Consider the following 17,995-nt stretch of genomic DNA (forward strand, 5'->3'; position numbering starts at 1 on the left):
ATTACTTTATTATTAATAAAGTATTTATTTAATAACTAGAAAAAAAGGAAGAATTAAGGAATATGAAAATTAAAAGTTGTGTGACCTTCTCATTAAAACTTGTAGTCTATGGCTGATAATGTCTGAAAGTGGGGATTACGCACAACATTTGTGTATACCGTTCCATACGATTCTATACTACAAAAATTATTAATAAACAATTAAGTAAAAAATATTTAAAAATCAGAAGAAAACATTCTGAAAATTGAGGATACAATTCATATTTATTAATTATAAAAGAAACTACGTTGTTAAAAACGCAAAAACGTATCCAAAGATGGAAAACAGTGGTGAGAGTGGCGACGATGGAGGTCCACTAGGTTCATCTTCTTTTCTTGGAGATGGAGGAATAGCCGGTAATTATATCGGTGGCGATTTAGAAGGTATGTTAAAAAAGAATTTCTTTTAGAATTTCTATTTAACAAAGAGTTTTATTTCCCATCTAAACTCAATTGTTATTTTTGTCAACAGAAAACAATTCATTTCTGCTTGTGTTTTGTTTTCATTTTTGTTTATTGATTGCATTCTTAGGTTTCAAATTATCTATAAGAGTAAAATTAATATTTTTAAAAAATTTTAACCTATGTTGACAAATGCAAGAAACCTAACCTAAAAATCAAATATTTGAGAAATGTCACTTTGAAAGCAGATGATCCAGAAAATACAGACGATTCTAATCATGGAGGTAGTGATCCATTACAAGGTGGAGAACGTGGAGGACGTGCTGGACCTCTACGTGAACAAGATCGTTTCTTACCGATAGCAAATGTAGCAAAAATTATGAAGAGAGCAATTCCTGAATCGGGGAAAATAGCAAAGGATGCACGTGAGTGTGTACAAGAATGTGTTTCAGAATTTATATCATTTATCACATCGGAAGCAAGCGACAGATGTCATATGGAAAAACGAAAAACAATTAACGGTGAGGATATACTATTTGCAATGACAACACTTGGTTTTGATAATTATGTTGAACCATTGAAACTTTATCTACAAAAATATCGTGAAGCAACAAAAGGTGATAATCCACCGGGAACAACGTCAGGCAATGGCGATAGAAAAAGTGAATCGGCTCATTCAACAATATATGAGGAACAACTGTTCACCATTCAAGCGGCACCTGACGCAACAACCTCAGATACACCTGTTATTTATAGTTATTCCACCTCCGATCAGATGCACTTCCAATTATCTTGATTGTCAACATATGGCACACCTCTAACTTCCTTTCTTTGAAAAAGTAAATAGACATTTAAATTAAAGAGAGAGGGAGAGAGAAAGAAAAGAAGTATATATGTGGGGAAAAAAAATGAATCTTTTTCTAGACGCGAGTGAATGAAAGAATTTGAATAAAAATTCACCTTATGTATAGGGTAGTGCGACAATATATTTTCTTTTTTAAATTTGAGTCGAATCAAAAAGACTGATGTATCTTGCCAGCAGTAAAAAAAAAAAAGAGAAAGACAAGAAAATTATTGGCAAGATGAAAAATTAATTGTCGCATAACCTTAACTGCCGTCGCAAAGTTTGGAGCAATTTTTTTTTTTTTTTTTTTTTGCACAGAATTTAATTTTTTTTATAATTCGTCTTCGAATTTTGTAACAGTGGTTTGTCAGTATTCCTTAGAGTGTTAGATTAAATTTCAATCCAGAAAAAAAATTCAAAGGAATAAATTTTAACAAAAAAAAAAATTAGTTGTTTTTTAAGATTTAAAAAGACAACATGTTTCTGAATGACTTGAAGAAAAAAAATTATTTAAAAATAATGGGGTTTCATAATAGAAACCTGTTAATAAATATACAAAGAATTAGAAAACATCAGCTTATTATTTATTCTCAATTCTCTTTTTTTCAATTAAAGCACTAAATCGTGGTTAACTAGTTTATATATATAACGATTCGCGAGTGGATGTAACTCTGATTTTTCACGTAAATTCTCGCTCCACTCTGGTACCGGCAGTAAAATTTTTGTGTTTTTTTTTGTGTTGTAGAAAAAGTTTTTGATTTTCATTATCGGGACCGTCACTCAGGTAATTGGGCAGGTGAAAGTAGAAGTTCACGTCCTCTTGTCACTGGTGAAATTATACAGGAGGATGAAGGCATTGCCGGTTGTGACAAGGGCGATAAAAGTGAAGCTGTTGGTAGCGACGGTTCCAGCGAGGGCACTTCCTCTTTATGTTTTTTGCGATTTTTCTTGGAGACACAGGGACAGGGTTTCCAACGACAATGTCCACAGGGACATAGACAAATACAGAGGAACACCCGTAGGAAGCAACATAGTAAACCAGCACAAAGTAGTGACGGTCCAATTAGTCTTAATTCCGGGCTGAGGAATCCTTTTTCTCCCGTTCCAACGAAAGAAATTACTAGGCCAAGTGCAGTTGTTCCAAGTCCAGTGTATAATAATGTATTTGCCGCTGCACTCACTTCACCTGTTCGACGTGCACCAGATCCGTCTTCTTCCTCGTCGTCCTCTCCACTGCTTCCATAACAGTAACTCGCATCTCGTATCTAAATATCACATTTGTTTCGATCAAATTTCTCGCAAAAGAATAATTTTTTCTCAATTTGGAAATTAATTACAATCCCTTTCAAAATATATTCGATATATATTTAAAAACATATTCTAAAAAAATAAATATGAATTGAAATGAAAACGAAATCTTGATATTATATATATATAGAGAAAAAAAGTTGGCAGGACCTCGAATGAAAATAATAAAAGTTGGAAGCTTACTTCTCTTTTTTATCTCTGTTTTTTTTGTGATTTATTGTTGATATTTTATGAGCACATTACCCTGTTTCTTTTCATCCATCGTCGATGAGCTTCACATTGTTTGGTTTTGTAGCCTTCTCGTGATCCTTGCGGAGAGACTGGGGATTCTAGATGTGGAGGTCGATTGCATCCTTGCCATGCTGCTTTACTCGATGCTTGTCCACCGCACTGTAACAATTTCTCATTATTTCTATCACAAAAAAAAATTTATATCACTCAACGTGAAACTTTCTTAGATCAACAAGTTTCTTACTAAAGTTTTCTGGTACTTTCCTTTAGTCGTACTTGAGACATAAGAATATAGTATAATATATATAGTAAAAAATTTTGTCTACGATTTTTATATAGAGGTATAATATAGAAATTTAGAAAAATATATAAGGAGGAGAATTTGAATTTTTAGCATCGCGCCGCTTTATGGAAAAAAGAAATTTGAATATGAAAATTGAAAAAATGAATTTAGAAAAAAATTAATAAAATGAAAAAAAGCATGCTGACAAAACTTTCACTCCTGCCACTCTCACAAATAAATATACAACTACACTACACAAATACATTAAAACATTTTTGTACACTACATTTTTTTTCATTATTCGTAAAAAGTGAATTTTCTTTTAAAATAAAGCAATTTTATTATTAAACCATTTTTTTTTACGTTAACATCTATTTCTAGTGCTTGTACTTTTCTAATATGAGACATTTATTTCCTTATTTGAATTTATTATTTTTAACGCGTTTTAAAAAGAAATGAAATCATGCATTAAAATAAAATAGTACTATATGAGAAAAATTATTTAAAAAATTTTTAAAAACATCATTAAAAAAAAGCTTACAAGTTTACTTGATTTTCGTTTATTTTATTAAAATGAAGAAAAAAAATATCTTTTTTTTTTACATGCAAATGACAAACACGTTTCTTGCAATCAGTACCGTTTTCATAAAATATCCATCGGACAAAATTGTAGTTCCAAATTGATATAATATTTCAGATTCCCTTCTGAATTTTTAATAATCTTCTGAAAGTTTAAATTAATTCAATTCAATTTTATAAAATTATAATATTCACATTTAAGATATTAACTTGCTTCACTCAAAAACACAACAAAAAAAAAAAAAATGTACACACAACAACAAAATTTGTTTTTTCGTCACCAATCATAAAAAGGAAACAAAAAAAATTACTGTAATGTGATTTGAAACAATTTAAAATAATCTTCTAATCATTTAAATATTTGATTTTTTTTTAAAGAAGTGATGTTTTTTTTTAAATAGAATAAAGGGGAAAAAATAGCAAACTAATTACATATTGAAAAATATAGTTTTATAATAGTTAAATTTCTTGACGGGAGACGTGGATCGAATTCCTGAAAACTGTTCCTCTTCGACTGAAGATTAGAGGGCAGGATACTTACCCCGTAAGCGTAAGATTTCGGGGGATATCGTGGAAGCGGCGGGATGAGTCTGGTGGCCAAGTTGGAGGGTAGTTCTCTAAAGTTCACTCTCTTACCCCCCTTTAATCGTTGCTTCTCCCTTCTAATTAACAGAGCCGCCTGCATCCCGTTTATTCATTTACAAACAGCTACAGTTATATCAAAAATTAACTCTTTTTTTTCGACGACGTCTTTATGTTTCATCGATGATAAAAAACTATATTTCTCTCTCTCCCTTTGATTTTTTTTTTATTTTGAAAAAAATATTTTCGATGATCTCTCTTTCTCTCCTTAGTTTCCTTCTAATATCTGAATTTTGATTTTGAAATATTTTTGAGAGTTGGTTCGCGGGTAAGCGGACGTAGAAACGTAGGCCATACCAAATTTATTGTTCCATCACGTTCCACATGACGCATCGTCCAAGCGAATCCACCAAACATGATTTTTCTATTCTAAATTTTTTTTTCCTAAAAAAATATATTCTCATTCCTATGATTCGTCGATTCGCTTCATTTTATTTATTTTTGTTTTTTTAATAAAGATGCGAGCGTCATCGTGGCGTGAGAATGACAACCTTCACTCGATGTCCAATTTTTGATTTTAATTTCTTCAGCATTGTCCCAATCAGCTATTTTTTTGACTAAAGGTCGGAAAAAATTAGCTCTCGATGAGATGTATTCTAAAAATGCTACAAACAGAAAACAAAAGTATGTTAAATAAATGAAAGCAAAATGAAAATAATTTTAAAAGAATAGAAAATTGAGGAGTAACAAAAAAAATGAATGAATGGAATTTTTTTTTGAAATTATCAAAGATCAAATTCCGTGAAAGATTTTTTAAAATAATATATAAATGTGAAAAAAATTGGAACAGTGCTTTTAAAAGTAAATAATTTTTTTTTTTAATTTTGTTGTAGTGTCAATCCGCCTACCGGCGAACCTAGAGTGTTATTATCATAATCATCATCATCATCGTCGTAGTCGTCGTCGTCGTCGCCGCCACCAGACAGCCGAATAAGAATTTTATATAGAAAATTGAGGATGCCAGTTTTAAATTTGCAGTGCATCACGACTATTACGTGTCGATTGTTTTTGAGTGGTTTTTTTTTTACTAAGTTAGTGAAAGAAAAATGCGGCATCTTGTTCTCCGTAGCCGTGATAGTGAGCTAAGATCGGCTCCAGGAACGACAACTTCCCAGGTAATAATTACAATTTTAATTTTTGAATTTTTCTCTATTATATTAAATTTTTTCAAACCCTCTCGTTTGAGATAATTAAGTTTCTTTTTGCGGAAAAGTTTATAAGTCTATAAAAAGATATTATTAACTTGTTTCTTATTCAAAAGATAATATAAGAAAAGTCATTAATAACTGATTTCTTAGAATTACAGAAAGAAATACCCACTTTTGTCAAGTGTGTCTCTATGTAGACAAACAAGTTTCCGAAGTTTGAATCTAGGTCTTAAAAACAACTTAGAAACAAATATGGTTCAGGTCAACTTTCAACACTGGAGTAAGAAACCAAGTATTCATGAATTCGAATTCGATAATAACTGTTTTCGCGCAATCTTCGGCAAAACAAATCCGAGTTATCTGGCAAAACTTAAATCCATATCTTCGGAATAGTAAATGTGAATTAATTATAAATATTTTTTGAATTGAAAGAAAGAAAAAAAAAAAAAAAAGGAAAATCCTGGGAAGCGTCCGAATCCAAGTGAGCAGGCAGTGGTACCCACCTGTAGTAATTCTGTAGCAGAGACTCCGAGGATGGAAGGCGGTGGAAATGGAAAATTTGACGATTTATTAGGGCTTGGTGATTCTAAGGATAGTGGCGGTGGTGAAATGGGAAATTGTATAGGAGAAATTGGGGCCAATTGCTGGCACCTTTCAACCCGACGTCGTCGTTCTATACAATGGAAGGCGCACGACGTTGGTGGTGCTGATAGTGTTGATGATGATTGTGGACGTGAAAATTTTCTCGTATTGTGACTAGTTGTTGCTGGAGTATTTTTGATCCTTGCTGCAGCAGCTGCAGCTGATGCAGTCGCAACATCTGACCGCTTATTCAGCTGCAACCGCTTTTGTTGTTTTCTTCTATTGGCAATGGAAGCACCACCCGCTGCTGCATACATCTCCCTTTATTTCCTTGGTTTCCCAAAAAAATAAATTCCCTCCTGGTTTTCCCGCTTTAACGCCCTCGGGAAAAGGCGATTTCCGGTTACGAATTAATTATCAGCATGATGATGATGATGTGGTGGTGGTGGTGGGCTGCAAATGCAAGAACCTCTCTCTTTCTAAACGAGACTTTTTGTGCACATCGATAAATAATCACGTCTACAAAATTCTCTACTACTCGCATTATTTATTTATTTATTTTTTTAATAAACAGATAATTTAAGCATTCAACTCCTTTTTTATTTCTGACTTTTAGAAACTTCATTGTCTCCATTTGCATAAAAATTTAGATATTTGTCGTATTTTTTAATTTTAAAAAATAAACAATTTTTACAGTAATACAAAAAAAATAAATTTAAATACAAGGAATTAAACTTGAAAGCTTTTTTAATTTTATATTGAAAAAAAATTAAATTAATAAGAGAGAAAGATAAAATAGAAATATTTGAAAAATAGCAAAATAAGCTACTATATGGTGCAATATTAAGTATTCAAAAAATCAGTTGATAAATTGGAGCAATGCAACTTTTTTTTTATTCTGTCATTCATTAAAAAAATTTTCAACTAGATTCATGCTGAAACTTGAAAACAAAAAAAATCTCAATCTAGAAATTTTCAATCATTTGTAAAATCATGCAATTAACAAATTGTCATCCGAGTTTTCAGGAATATCGTCAAATTGTATAATAATTTACGTCAAAAATTGTATAATTCAAACAATTAAAAAGCATAAAAACAAATTTTTATTTTAAAAGAAAAAAAAATATTCTTTTTTATATACGTATCGACTATGTAATATTTTATAGTCTATACTTTTTATGCAAACAACGCAATTTATTTCCTGCTTCTGATTTATCTTTTTTATCGAAAATTTATCTATTAGAACGATCGAGGTTAACAGACTTGAAGCGAAAAAGAATGAGGTCAAGTTTCTATACAACAGAATAATAAAAAGGATTTTCAATATGTTGGTAAATTAAGAAAAGAATGAAATTTAAAATAAAAAAAAAGAACCTAAGACTAAAATAGTTCCATTATTTCCTTTTTTTCTAATATTTTTTTTTCTTGATAAGCACAGCTTTATAAATTTATTTTTTTAAATTAATTAAATAAAAATAAGATTTAGAAATTGCGTGACAATATAATCGGAAACCGAAAATACACCACAGGGCGTGACCTATTTTTGTCACAAAAAAAGGGTGAAAAATCAGAAAAATAAATGTAGGACAAGTCAATCATTTTCAATAAGGAAATGTTTTTTTTTTTAAAACAGAAAGGATAACGAGCGAAAGAAATAAAATCTAAGTAATAATTAACTATGGATTTTTTCAAACTAACGTTCTTCGAAAAACATAGCAAAAAAACACTATAAACTATACAAACGTTTAAAAACTCAAATCTTGCTTATATAAAGAAAAGAATATTTCAACTTTACAACTCATGAATTATTAAAATTATTATCCACTATAAATCTGTTTCTTTTCTTTTTTTACCAAGTGTATGAAATATTCCATTCTTATTTTTTCTTCTTTTTTTTTAAAATATAATGTTACCATCCTGAAAATTGTTTCGTGATGAATTAGTTTAGTTGTCTACGGAAATGTATTAAAGCATAACATGCTAAATCGACAAACGTGACAGGAGTAAGCACGAGAATTATTAAAAAAAAAAAGAAAAATATTGAACGAACGATAACTTGATTAAAGCGTGCACGAGAAAGCGAAGCAAGCGTGGAGGTGTAATTATTTCGAACCAGAGATCGAGGAACGATACCAATCAGTGTCCTCTGTCCTTATTAAAATTAATTTTTTTCAAAAAAAAAAAGGTGAGAGCTTTTTATTTCTAATCATCTACAAAGTAGCGTTTAGTCAGCGTAAATTTTCTTTCTAAATAGAAGGCTGGCTGGTGGCCCTGGTGCGATCAATTTGTTCGCAGTTCACATTTTTGTTAAAATCAAAATTAATATTAATTTTTTTTTTTAAACGATGAAATAAGATCCCCGACACCTCCGATTGGAAGGGAAAAGAACAAGGATCTCGCCAACGATAGCAGTGTCAACAAACGGCCACATCAACAGCAACAACAACATAAAAAAAAAACCTGTTCTCTAACTCGATCTGGTGCAAAAGTTGCCAATTCTCTGATTTTGAGATTTTTTCTAATTTTTTTTTTCTTTTTCATATTTTGACTATAAAAAGAAAATTAAAATAAGATTACTAGGTAAAGTTATTCAGGATGTTTAATTTATATTAAGATCGTCTCTTTATTCCAAACTTTTTTACCTTGATCTATAAAACTTTATGACTTAGAGTCTTTTGTGATTGCAATTAATCTAGATATAGAATGTACCAATTGAACATTTCCATATCGAACCGCAGTGTTTAAGTAAGTTAGATAGAGAAAAAAGTTTTTAAATATTTTCCTTCAACAAACAAAAAGAAAGAAATTTTTACACAATTATTCAGAAACTAGTGATTAGAAAAATTCTCAGATCTTGAATCAAACTTTTGATCTGTTATGAGATACAAAAGTGTCAGTGAAATTTGAGCTTTTTTGCACCAGACCGAGAGAGAAAAAACAGGCACCCCTGATTTCTTTTTTAATTTTTTTTTAAAGACACACTGAAATTATTTCTTGCGTTCGTACCGACGCTTTTGGGAATACCAATGCTGCCTGTCGGGATTTCTGCTTAGGGTGACATTTCGCGTAAATAGAGGGAAAAATGAGAATGAGCACTCGCGGTCGCGACGTGCCAAAGTGCGTTTAATGGTCTCATTTTTTGTTTTTGTTTTTTTTTTTGGGGGGGGGGTGTTGGTTGCGTTTTTTTCTTTTTCTTTTTTTTTGCTTTCTTTTTAAATTCACTTTCGCAAACAGTTGCCAGAACGGGGAACGACCAGATTACCGACAAGAAGTCGTCGATTAGGGGCACGAACGCGAGAGACACGTTACTTCCCCATGTTCTGGCAAATTTCCAGTAACCACCACTCCACCCTTTTGGTCAGCACACCACCATTTCGATAGTTCGCGCATCGAGACTTCGACAAGCGCGCGCGCCGCGAAACCTACGAGATCTGTGTCGAGTGGTGCTGTGTATATTGCCACACACAAAAACCAAGAACACCACCCTCTCGTCAAATTTTCGATTCTAGGCCGTCGTCGTCGTCGTCGTCGTCGTGTGTATTGCTTCCGCGCCCTCCGCCTGACAGTGACGCTCCCCCGACACTTTGGCTCTTAGTCGATATTTCACTCACCTTGCGATCGCCTATCCCAACGACATTCTTCGCTATTTAAAATGAAAAAATCCTCCTATTCTAGTCAAAAAATTGAAATAAATTTTTTTTAAAAAATATTATTCACCCACTAAAAGTAGAAAAAAATTAATTAAAGCCTAAAAATAAATATACTAATTAAATTTTTTTTAGCATTTTAATAGCAAAAAAAAAATTTACCATTTTAAAAAAAATATGAGAAATCCTTATTTTAAATGCCTTCTTCTTTTTTTTTAAATAATTGCACACGTTTAAAACAGAATGTTGCGCATGTTCTAAAAAAGAAAATTTTACTCAAATTGGAATAATTTTACATATTTTTATTCATGAAAAAGTAGAGATATTATTTTTAGTTTATTACCTTAAAGGTGTTTCGTTGAACATAATTTTTCCTCGTTATTCAAATGTCGAGTGTATGTAAATTATTTCTGCAAAATGTATTTTGCCTTTCGACAAAAACTGAATAATCGATTTTCCATACGAGTTTTAGTAATTCTAAACCTTTTATTCTCACTAATGGATTTTCTTAAATTTTTAAAAAATTGTATCAGCTACTTTTCAAATCTATTTTCAACATTTTTTTTTTTTTAATATATCTAAAATATTTAAATTACTTTTAAAATAGCTTTTTAAATTTATCTTTAAAATTTTTCAATTTCATTTTAAATACATTTGATATAATTTTTAATTTCCAAATGTTTGCTAAAAATCTTTTCAAACCTTTTTGGAAATTGAAAAAATTAAGTTAATAATCAATTCTCTGTAAATTTCAATTAATTAGTAAAAGTAAAAAGAGTTAAAAGTTTGAAAATTAATGGTATAATTTATTAAAGTCGGAAGTAAATAAAATTTACAAACATACGTGTCTAGTTATTAATTTTTCTATCTTCGTTTTCTTCCACCTACTTTTGTATGTGGATCCCTTTTTCCTTTGCCTGCTTTTGGCTTTTTCGCTCCTTTACCAGGTTTGCCGGCCTTTTTCTTCCTTCCCTCTCGTTCGCGTGGTACTGACGTACTATTCAATAACATAAAAAAAAATATAATTTCCTGCTTAAATGATTTTTGTAAAGAAATACTTTTTTTTATTCCTGCGTAAATAGTTAGCTCCTTTCTTTTATTGATTTAAAAAAGAAACGAATTCAAAATAAACTCACCTTGTAGAAGGCACTCCAATATCATCTTTAAGTATTTTATTCCTACTCTTAAGAATACCATTCAAAACATCGACATTACGTTTTTTCTCCTCTAAAGCATTCTTTGGAGGTGCCTCACGTTTTCTTTTCATTCCAGGTACTTGAGAAGCAATATCCTTAGCATCTTTTTCTTTTGGAAGTCTAAAAAAAGAAATAAAATTTAAATTTCTTTTATATTATTTTATTTATTGCAAAATTTACCTGTCTTGAAACTTTCCAACAGATGCCGTGGAAACTCGTGCGACTGTTACTGCCGTTGCAAGTTGTCGTGAACTTTTGAAATGATCAGAACTAGGAAGTCCAACTCGAGGAACTTTTACATTCTTTGCCTTTGCTATATTTCGTAACCTTTGAAGTTCATTTTTAGCTTGTCTCTCTTGTTTTGCGGTGGTTTTCGCTTGGAATGGATCCTCTTTTGGTGTACCGTCATCTGCCAATTCAACCAGCCAATCTTTTTGTTTTTCGGCTTCAGCACGTTTGAAACCATAACCGGGTACCCATTTCTAAGAAAAAATTATTAAAATACAAGAAAATAAAAATATTTTAAAATGGTTTTTTCGATAAAGAAATTATAGATAATATTCTAATTATTATTACCTGAAGAACTTCGTCCCATTTAAGTTTCGAGGTACCCTTCTTCTTTTTCGTGATTCCTTTCTTTTTGGCAAATTCCTCCCATTTTGTTAATGGCTTTGGCTTAGGTACCTTACGTGCTCGAGGCAAAACAAATGTGGGATTTGGTAATTTCGCAACAATCGCTTCTTCCACTCGTTCTGTTGGTAATTCCCAAATTTTATTTACTATTAACTGTACATTATCTCGTGTTAAATTTTTCAAATACTCCTCTTGATTCGAGCTGTAAATAAAAGTAGAAAAATATTTTTTTTGACAAAATATCTATTTTAGTGCAGAATATTTTTGTAATTATTAACATATTATTTATAAATTGGATTAAAATAAAGAGACGTTGTAGTAGATAAATTTAAATAATTATGAATTACTTTAATTAGTAAAATATTTTTAAAATATAAGTCGCAAAAATTGTGAAATTTTTGAGGTTACCTAAAACTTTTGTTGTCGATTACATTGTAATCAGATGCCAAAAGAGTTCCTACATCAATGTCAAGTTCAATATCCTTTTGCACTGTAATTTCCTTTATTTTATCATTTTCAGCTGACTTTTTTAATATTTCACTAACAATATTCATTGTTAAAAATTGAAAACGATAAATAATACAGTTACACACGTGTTTACAGTTTAATAATACTTTAATTCAAATTCATACGTATGAGTATAATGACGTCATTGATGTTCACAAATTCTATTGGCTGATATTTATCCACAGCACTTTTTGGACAAAAAGTATTTCAATCGTTAAATCTTGTTTTCATTAAATTCTTTAAAGTAATTTTTAAATTTATTTTTATTTTCATTATAAATTATATGTAAATCAAAATAATAACTTATAAATATAAAAATGCAGTAGGTTATAAAATAGAAAAGAAATATAATAGTTGGAAAAATGTACAGTATTTTTATTCTTCGTCTTGTACAACTGTAGTTTTTTCAGAAACATATAAACCATCCAAGAACATTCTAATATCCTTGTTTTTAACTGTTGTCGACTGTTGGATTAAAGCAGCTGTAAAAAAAAAGAATTAATTAATAATCTAATTTTTTAAATTTAAAGAACGAATAAAAATAAAACATTGCATTTGAATTTTACATGTTTTTTTAATAAACAATTTAAAATATTTAAAAATAAATTTTTAAAATTATCTTTTATCTCACCTGATCTTGATACATCCTCCAAAGAGTTTCCTTCAAGAATTAACTCATCCTTTTGTTTGGTAGAATTACAAACTGTAACTCCTGGTGCCATTTTAACTCTACGGATGTATTTTTCACCCAAGAAATTACGGATTTCGATAACAGAATTATTCTCGGTGGTTACACAATTTATGGGAAAATGAGCATATACGGATCTCATTTTATATTGATATCCTTTAGTAACACCCTTTAACATATTTTCGATGTGAGAACACACTGTACGAACGGCAGCTAATTCCTTCTTGGTTCCAAACCATTTTTCCACTTTTAATACTTTAGGATTGATCATCTAAAGAAAAAGACGATTTTTCTCAAAATTACAATGACAGATTAAAAGATTAATGATATTAGAGGGTTTTTTTAAAAATATCAGTAAAGGATTACTCATTTATAATTAAAATGAAGGGGAATCCATTGTCTCATCATTATTTATGTTCTATAAAAGAAAAATAAACTAATTTTCACTAAATTAATTTATTAAAAAAAATTACTTACACGTATATCCAAAGCAAGATGTTTAAAAGACCTCTTCAATACTCCTCGAGGTCCTCTGACTGTAACCATTCGTGATTTTACAGAAACTGTTAATCCCTCCGGGATTTTCACCGATTGATTCGTAACAATCTGCTTCATCGTGTAATATCTGGAAAAAATAAGACTATTAGAAATTACATAGAAGCATATATTGTGTATAATACACATTTTTTGTTTAAAAAAAAGAAGAATTATAGAAAAATTAATTCTAAAACTCCTTATTAATTAATTTTAATATTACTAAAATTATTAATAGGTTTAAAATATTATTTTAATTTGTCACTTGATGTTCAAAACAATGTCCAAAAATAGTTCAGCATAACAAACACTGATAAAAATTAATACACACTTTTGTAGTATTTTAAAAATAATTAATCTTATTCTATCTTGTTAAACAATTGAAATACTAATTAAAACAAAATAACAGCTAATAGTTCAATGTAAATAATTCTAAAATGTCAGGAAACAAAAAGACATGACAGAAGAAAGGTTAGAATTCTTTTTTCACATAAAGAAGTAAATATTTAAAAAAAATAATTATCAGAAAACACAGAAGATAAACTAGTGAAATATCCTTGTAAGAAAAATGTTGAAAATGTAAATTCTTCACACGGATTAGAACAAATATAAAAATTCACAAATATTCGGATACCTTTTACACGTTACGACCTAACAGGAAAAGGGATTGGGAAGACGACCATAAACTAAGGAAGATAGATTGTCCACTCGATGTATAGATACGCCAAGAAATTGGAATTTTGCATATAAAAATTGTAAATTTTTTTTATAAATTGAAACAAAACTTGTGCATTTTTATAATTTGAAAAGTAATTAATTTAATTTTTTATATTAAAAAAAAAGAGATTTTAATTGTACAAATTGTGTCTTAGAAATCAGCCTTAAGGAAGTAGATGTCGCACTAGTCGTCTTGAAGAATCTATAAACTGAATGTCAAATCTAGTGGTTTTTATTAAGTTTATCTTTGCGATTTAGAGAAAAAAGATTTTTCATATTTAAATAGACCCATAAAATAATGGCATCACTTTGCGGTCGGCTTATTTTAAGAAATACACGTCGAGAATTTTCGACTAGTACACCCTGGCTCGGCTGGTTCAGTAAAGGACCCAAATATTGTAAATATCTTTTTATTCATTTGGCTCTAGTCTATCATTTAAAGGGCTACAAGTATTTTCCCTTGTTTCTTTGTCGCATTACGTAATGGAAAGTTGATTTATTAGTTTGTAAATTATTTATTTAATGTATTATAATTTGTTACTTACACATATATTTTTCTTTAGTACCTGATCCTATTGAACACGCCCAGGGTCTCGAAAAGAGAGAATTGCTGGCCGAATTATCCGGCAACGATGTGAGTTTAGTTTTTGATACAAAAAAAAAATTATTTCAATTCAGTAATAATTTTATTTTATTACATAAAGATGACTTAAAAATCTTCTTAATTTAAAAAAATAACTGACAATTTCCTACAGTTATTATTAATATTTATTTTTTATTAGACCCTTTGGTGATTTTAATTTATTGATTATTTTTCTAAGTATTTTTGTTGTGTTTTATACACTATTTTACGAAATAACAATTAAAGGTAGCTGTAAATTATTTTTACTTTTAAACTTAAATATTTATTAAAATTAAAGAGAATAAATTGGAGCAGTTTTTTCTGAAAAGAAATTTAATTTTCAATTATTACTTTCTAATTTCAGGATCCTTTCATGACAAAAGCAATAATTAGAACAGATAATACTAAAGATAAACCAATTATGGTACCAAGTGCTTTTGATAGTCGTATGATCGGATGTATTTGTGAAGAAGATCAAACTTACATTTGTTGGATGTGGTTACATGCTGGGGCTCCAAGGCGTTGTGAATGTGGAAATTGGTTTAAATTACAAAAGAAAACTCCAATTACAGCTGATTAAAGTTGATAAAATAGTAGATCGCGTAAAAATTCACCTTGAATTAAGTTGAACTTTATTTACTTATATTCAAATCACAAATTAAGTCAATATTGATATTGTGTATAGTAAATAAAGTTGAGCTTTATTTTTGGATCAAGTTGCATTATCTTTATTCATACCTTACGATTGAAGAGAAAAAAAAAATTAAAATAAAGTTACTCATCGTTAATAGTTATGTATATATATGATTTTTCCTATAAATAAAACCAACTTAAGGTTACTTTCGACATTAGTTGTAATTTTTTTTTTTTATTTTATATTTCTTATATTAATGAATTTATACATATATTTGTTTTTTTACAAAAAGGTACAAATCGGTTTTACCTATTTAAAAAAAAAAGTGGCACGTGTTGAGTAAATTTTTAATTCTAATTAAATAAAGTTGAACCTTATTTTAAGAAATAAAAATTAATATTACGATTAGTTGTAATTCGTAGGAATGTATTGAATATAAATTTTAAACAAGTTGACACGTGCCTAAAAAAGATCTGAAATATGTTTTTTTTTTTAATCATTTAAAAACATTTCTTCAGTCAATATTATATCTAGCTACCAAAGAATTATAGTACAAAAGTTTGGTATTTTCTTACAGTTTCGATTAAAGATTCTCTTTAATTTTGTTTTAATCCAAAACATTATGGTAATTAATAATAAAATACATAAATTAAATCAATTTCACAGACCGTCAGTCGTTTTTTTTTTTTTTTTCTTTAAAGCTTTTGTTGACCTTATTCTTTCTTTAGTACTCTAAACGATAGTATATTTACAAAAAATTTTTGACATTTAATTTATTGTTAAAAAATTTCTTCATTTGTATCTTGATTTTCTTTAGTATTAGATCGTTCAGTTTTTAAATTATATGCTTCTTCAAGATTGTATTTAAAATTATTTAAATTATCCTCTTTGGAAGTAATTTTTGTGGTATTTTCTTTTTCAGAAATTGTATGATTTACAATTGGATTTGTTTCAGTTTTCTTCTTCAATTGTCCGACAATTGTTACATAAGATGATGGAATTAAACCAACATTGATACTGTCAGTTGCTTTCCACCATCCTGGTAATGTTTTTGGATGTAAAGATTGTGGAGCAAGCCAGAGTTTTTGTCCAGTCTTAAAACTTAATTCATCATTAGATGCAGCAACAAAATCATACAAAGTTGTTGCTATATAGATGGGTTCATTATATTTTACCCATTCTTTTGGATTGTTTTCTAAAAAAAGAAAAAAAATATGTTTTATTAAATATATGCAAAAGAAATTGATTTTGAAATAAATTCTTAATTGGTCTTATACCTTCAGTGCTTATAGTCTTAACATTATTGACTAATTTGTGAACCATATATGGAGCTGCGACTAGTAAACTTAGGAACATCAAGATTGGCCATGTAGAAGGACTATTTTGAGAAACAGTCTCACTCATTACTTCAGATACAGTTTGTTGCCATGCTGATTCATTCCTGGGGTCATGGCCCCTCAAACCTAAATAAATTTTCAATATAATGTTAAATTATATATATTTTTTTGAAATATTTATTGTAAATGAAAAAGTAACAAACATACCAAGCAAATATCGTGCTTTCCAATATAACCACTTCAAAATCCTCACTAATGCGAAATTATTTAAAAATTGTCCAAACATTAATCGTAATCTACCCATATTTTCAGCAACACTTAAAATTGCTCTGAATGAACTAGTCATCGCATAAAATGTCGATTCTAACATCATTGTGACGGATGAAAATGTATGAACCATAGTCTCTATTGATTGAAAAGCTGGCCTTGTGCTTTCTTCTGCGTATTGTACAAATCTTTAACAATAACAAAATAATGACCAATTTTGTCACAAATGACATTTTTGGAGTAATTTTTTTAATTACCTATTCTCAACATCACCACTGGGTCCACCAAACTGTCCATTGCCGTATGGAGAATAGCCATAACATCCATATCTTCCACCGTAGGATCCAAAACCACCATAACCTCTATAATTTAAACTGCTTCCCATTCCATAATCTCCATAATAATTTCCTAATCCTGGATAATTATTATAATTTTGATACGACGAAACTGTCCTGCGGGGAGGTAAAGGCGGTGGAATTGTATTTGGAACACTTGATCCAACAATTTGTGGACCGGAACCACTATAAATAATAAAAGTTTACACAGTGACTATATAAATATACACAAAAAAATTAATAATAAATACCTTGCTAAAATGGATGTGGAATTTCTTAAATTATTTGAATTAATGATATTTGGTCGTTGTTGATTCATTTTTAACACACATGCAATTTACAGAATGAAATTGCACAATTTTGTTGTTGAAAAAAAAATTACAGCTGCAACATGAAACGACCTATTTACTTCTTACAGCTGTTATCTGCATGGGTTCAAAGGTCAATCTATTTTTTTTTTTTTTATAACAATTTATGACATTTCTTACGCATATTACTGCAAAAGTTACAGTGAAGATGTATAGAACTGTCAAAAATAAAGCAGACGACTTATTTCTTTTGTAGCAGCACTTCGATTTGTGAACAAGAATCAGGTTAAGTTTTTTATAATACAGAGATAGACTTTAAATTTTATCGTTAACAAACAATTTTTACGTTAAATAATAAAAAAACTAATGTTTGTGTTTAATTTTGCTTTTTTCTATTCATTAAAATGAAATTGCATGTAAATTAATAAAAATTTAATTACTGATTTGACTAATCAGTGAATACAGAGTTTGCGCAAATGGACAATTTTTTCACGCGGTATTTTCAAAAAAACA

At 29.4% G+C, this 17,995-nt stretch overlaps 6 protein-coding genes across 6 annotated transcripts; 2 read left to right on the forward strand and 4 right to left on the reverse strand.

Moving 5' to 3' along the window:
- Window positions 1-106: 106 nt before the first annotated feature.
- LOC127284598 (uncharacterized) lies at window positions 107-1,856 on the forward strand. The gene is made up of 2 exons (XM_051310124.1): window positions 107-422; window positions 689-1,856. The coding sequence occupies exons 1-2, from the start codon at window positions 317-319 to the stop codon at window positions 1,234-1,236; spliced, it is 654 nt and encodes a 217-aa protein (XP_051166081.1). The 5' UTR covers window positions 107-316; the 3' UTR covers window positions 1,237-1,856.
- On the reverse strand, window positions 1,847-9,658 carry LOC127284596 (uncharacterized). Its single transcript, XM_051310122.1, has 4 exons — window positions 9,064-9,658; window positions 5,979-6,510; window positions 2,836-2,982; window positions 1,847-2,549 (listed from the first exon to the last, which is right to left on the reverse strand). Exons 2-4 carry the CDS (start codon window positions 6,372-6,374, stop codon window positions 2,061-2,063), a joined length of 1,032 nt encoding a protein of 343 aa, XP_051166079.1. The 5' UTR covers window positions 6,375-6,510; window positions 9,064-9,658; the 3' UTR covers window positions 1,847-2,060.
- Window positions 9,659-10,489: 831 nt separating this feature from the next.
- Window positions 10,490-12,159, reverse strand: LOC127284597 (ribosome biogenesis regulatory protein homolog). The gene is made up of 5 exons (XM_051310123.1): window positions 11,942-12,159; window positions 11,477-11,735; window positions 11,081-11,382; window positions 10,841-11,020; window positions 10,490-10,701 (listed from the first exon to the last, which is right to left on the reverse strand). Exons 1-5 carry the CDS (start codon window positions 12,085-12,087, stop codon window positions 10,569-10,571), a joined length of 1,020 nt encoding a protein of 339 aa, XP_051166080.1. The 5' UTR covers window positions 12,088-12,159; the 3' UTR covers window positions 10,490-10,568.
- Window positions 12,160-12,391: 232 nt separating this feature from the next.
- Window positions 12,392-14,052, reverse strand: LOC127284600 (60S ribosomal protein L9). Its single transcript, XM_051310126.1, has 4 exons — window positions 13,897-14,052; window positions 13,206-13,353; window positions 12,672-12,999; window positions 12,392-12,522 (listed from the first exon to the last, which is right to left on the reverse strand). The coding sequence occupies exons 2-4, from the start codon at window positions 13,341-13,343 to the stop codon at window positions 12,416-12,418; spliced, it is 573 nt and encodes a 190-aa protein (XP_051166083.1). The 5' UTR covers window positions 13,344-13,353; window positions 13,897-14,052; the 3' UTR covers window positions 12,392-12,415.
- A 133-nt stretch (window positions 14,053-14,185) lies between these two features.
- Window positions 14,186-15,447, forward strand: LOC127284601 (cytochrome c oxidase subunit 5B, mitochondrial-like). Its single transcript, XM_051310127.1, has 3 exons — window positions 14,186-14,377; window positions 14,543-14,613; window positions 14,966-15,447. The coding sequence occupies exons 1-3, from the start codon at window positions 14,278-14,280 to the stop codon at window positions 15,179-15,181; spliced, it is 387 nt and encodes a 128-aa protein (XP_051166084.1). The 5' UTR covers window positions 14,186-14,277; the 3' UTR covers window positions 15,182-15,447.
- On the reverse strand, window positions 15,173-17,742 carry LOC127284595 (peroxisomal membrane protein PEX13). The gene is made up of 5 exons (XM_051310121.1): window positions 17,426-17,742; window positions 17,097-17,360; window positions 16,780-17,027; window positions 16,513-16,698; window positions 15,173-16,430 (listed from the first exon to the last, which is right to left on the reverse strand). The coding sequence occupies exons 1-5, from the start codon at window positions 17,491-17,493 to the stop codon at window positions 16,015-16,017; spliced, it is 1,182 nt and encodes a 393-aa protein (XP_051166078.1). The 5' UTR covers window positions 17,494-17,742; the 3' UTR covers window positions 15,173-16,014.
- Between the last annotated feature and the right edge of the window lie 253 nt (window positions 17,743-17,995).

The sequence above is a fragment of the Leptopilina boulardi genome, unplaced genomic scaffold (assembly GCF_019393585.1).
Source record: "Leptopilina boulardi isolate dan_hultmark-lab unplaced genomic scaffold, ZJU_Lbou_2.1 LbouV2_325, whole genome shotgun sequence".
NCBI lineage: Eukaryota > Metazoa > Arthropoda > Insecta > Hymenoptera > Figitidae > Leptopilina > Leptopilina boulardi.

What these genes read in the sequence shown, in the direction of transcription:
- LOC127284598 (XM_051310124.1), top strand. Translation starts at nt 317, where the DNA reads ATGGAAAACAGTGGTGAGAGTGGCGACGATGGAGGTCCACTAGGTTCA. An exon ending in TATCGGTGGCGATTTAGAAG is followed by an intron (nt 423 to 688) that starts GTATGTTAAAAA and finishes CTTTGAAAGCAG; the next exon opens with ATGATCCAGAAAATACAGAC.
- LOC127284596 (XM_051310122.1), bottom strand. Translation starts at nt 6,374, where the DNA reads ATGTATGCAGCAGCGGGTGGTGCTTCCATTGCCAATAGAAGAAAACAA. An exon ending in CTGCTACAGAATTACTACAG is followed by an intron (nt 2,983 to 5,978) that starts GTGGGTACCACT and finishes AAATTGTTACAG; the next exon opens with TGCGGTGGACAAGCATCGAG. An exon ending in GATGGATGAAAAGAAACAGG is followed by an intron (nt 2,550 to 2,835) that starts GTAATGTGCTCA and finishes TGTGATATTTAG; the next exon opens with ATACGAGATGCGAGTTACTG.
- LOC127284597 (XM_051310123.1), bottom strand. Translation starts at nt 12,087, where the DNA reads ATGAATATTGTTAGTGAAATATTAAAAAAGTCAGCTGAAAATGATAAA. An exon ending in AATGGGACGAAGTTCTTCAG is followed by an intron (nt 11,383 to 11,476) that starts GTAATAATAATT and finishes ATTTTTTCTTAG; the next exon opens with AAATGGGTACCCGGTTATGG. An exon ending in GTTGGAAAGTTTCAAGACAG is followed by an intron (nt 11,021 to 11,080) that starts GTAAATTTTGCA and finishes TTCTTTTTTTAG; the next exon opens with ACTTCCAAAAGAAAAAGATG.
- LOC127284600 (XM_051310126.1), bottom strand. Translation starts at nt 13,343, where the DNA reads ATGAAGCAGATTGTTACGAATCAATCGGTGAAAATCCCGGAGGGATTA. An exon ending in ATCTTGCTTTGGATATACGT is followed by an intron (nt 13,000 to 13,205) that starts GTAAGTAATTTT and finishes CTTTTTCTTTAG; the next exon opens with ATGATCAATCCTAAAGTATT. An exon ending in GGAGGATGTATCAAGATCAG is followed by an intron (nt 12,523 to 12,671) that starts GTGAGATAAAAG and finishes TTTTTTTTACAG; the next exon opens with CTGCTTTAATCCAACAGTCG.
- LOC127284601 (XM_051310127.1), top strand. Translation starts at nt 14,278, where the DNA reads ATGGCATCACTTTGCGGTCGGCTTATTTTAAGAAATACACGTCGAGAA. An exon ending in CAGTAAAGGACCCAAATATT is followed by an intron (nt 14,378 to 14,542) that starts GTAAATATCTTT and finishes ATTTTTCTTTAG; the next exon opens with TACCTGATCCTATTGAACAC. An exon ending in CCGAATTATCCGGCAACGAT is followed by an intron (nt 14,614 to 14,965) that starts GTGAGTTTAGTT and finishes TTCTAATTTCAG; the next exon opens with GATCCTTTCATGACAAAAGC.
- LOC127284595 (XM_051310121.1), bottom strand. Translation starts at nt 17,493, where the DNA reads ATGAATCAACAACGACCAAATATCATTAATTCAAATAATTTAAGAAAT. An exon ending in AGTGGTGATGTTGAGAATAG is followed by an intron (nt 17,028 to 17,096) that starts GTAATTAAAAAA and finishes TTATTGTTAAAG; the next exon opens with ATTTGTACAATACGCAGAAG. An exon ending in TAAGACTATAAGCACTGAAG is followed by an intron (nt 16,431 to 16,512) that starts GTATAAGACCAA and finishes TTCTTTTTTTAG; the next exon opens with AAAACAATCCAAAAGAATGG.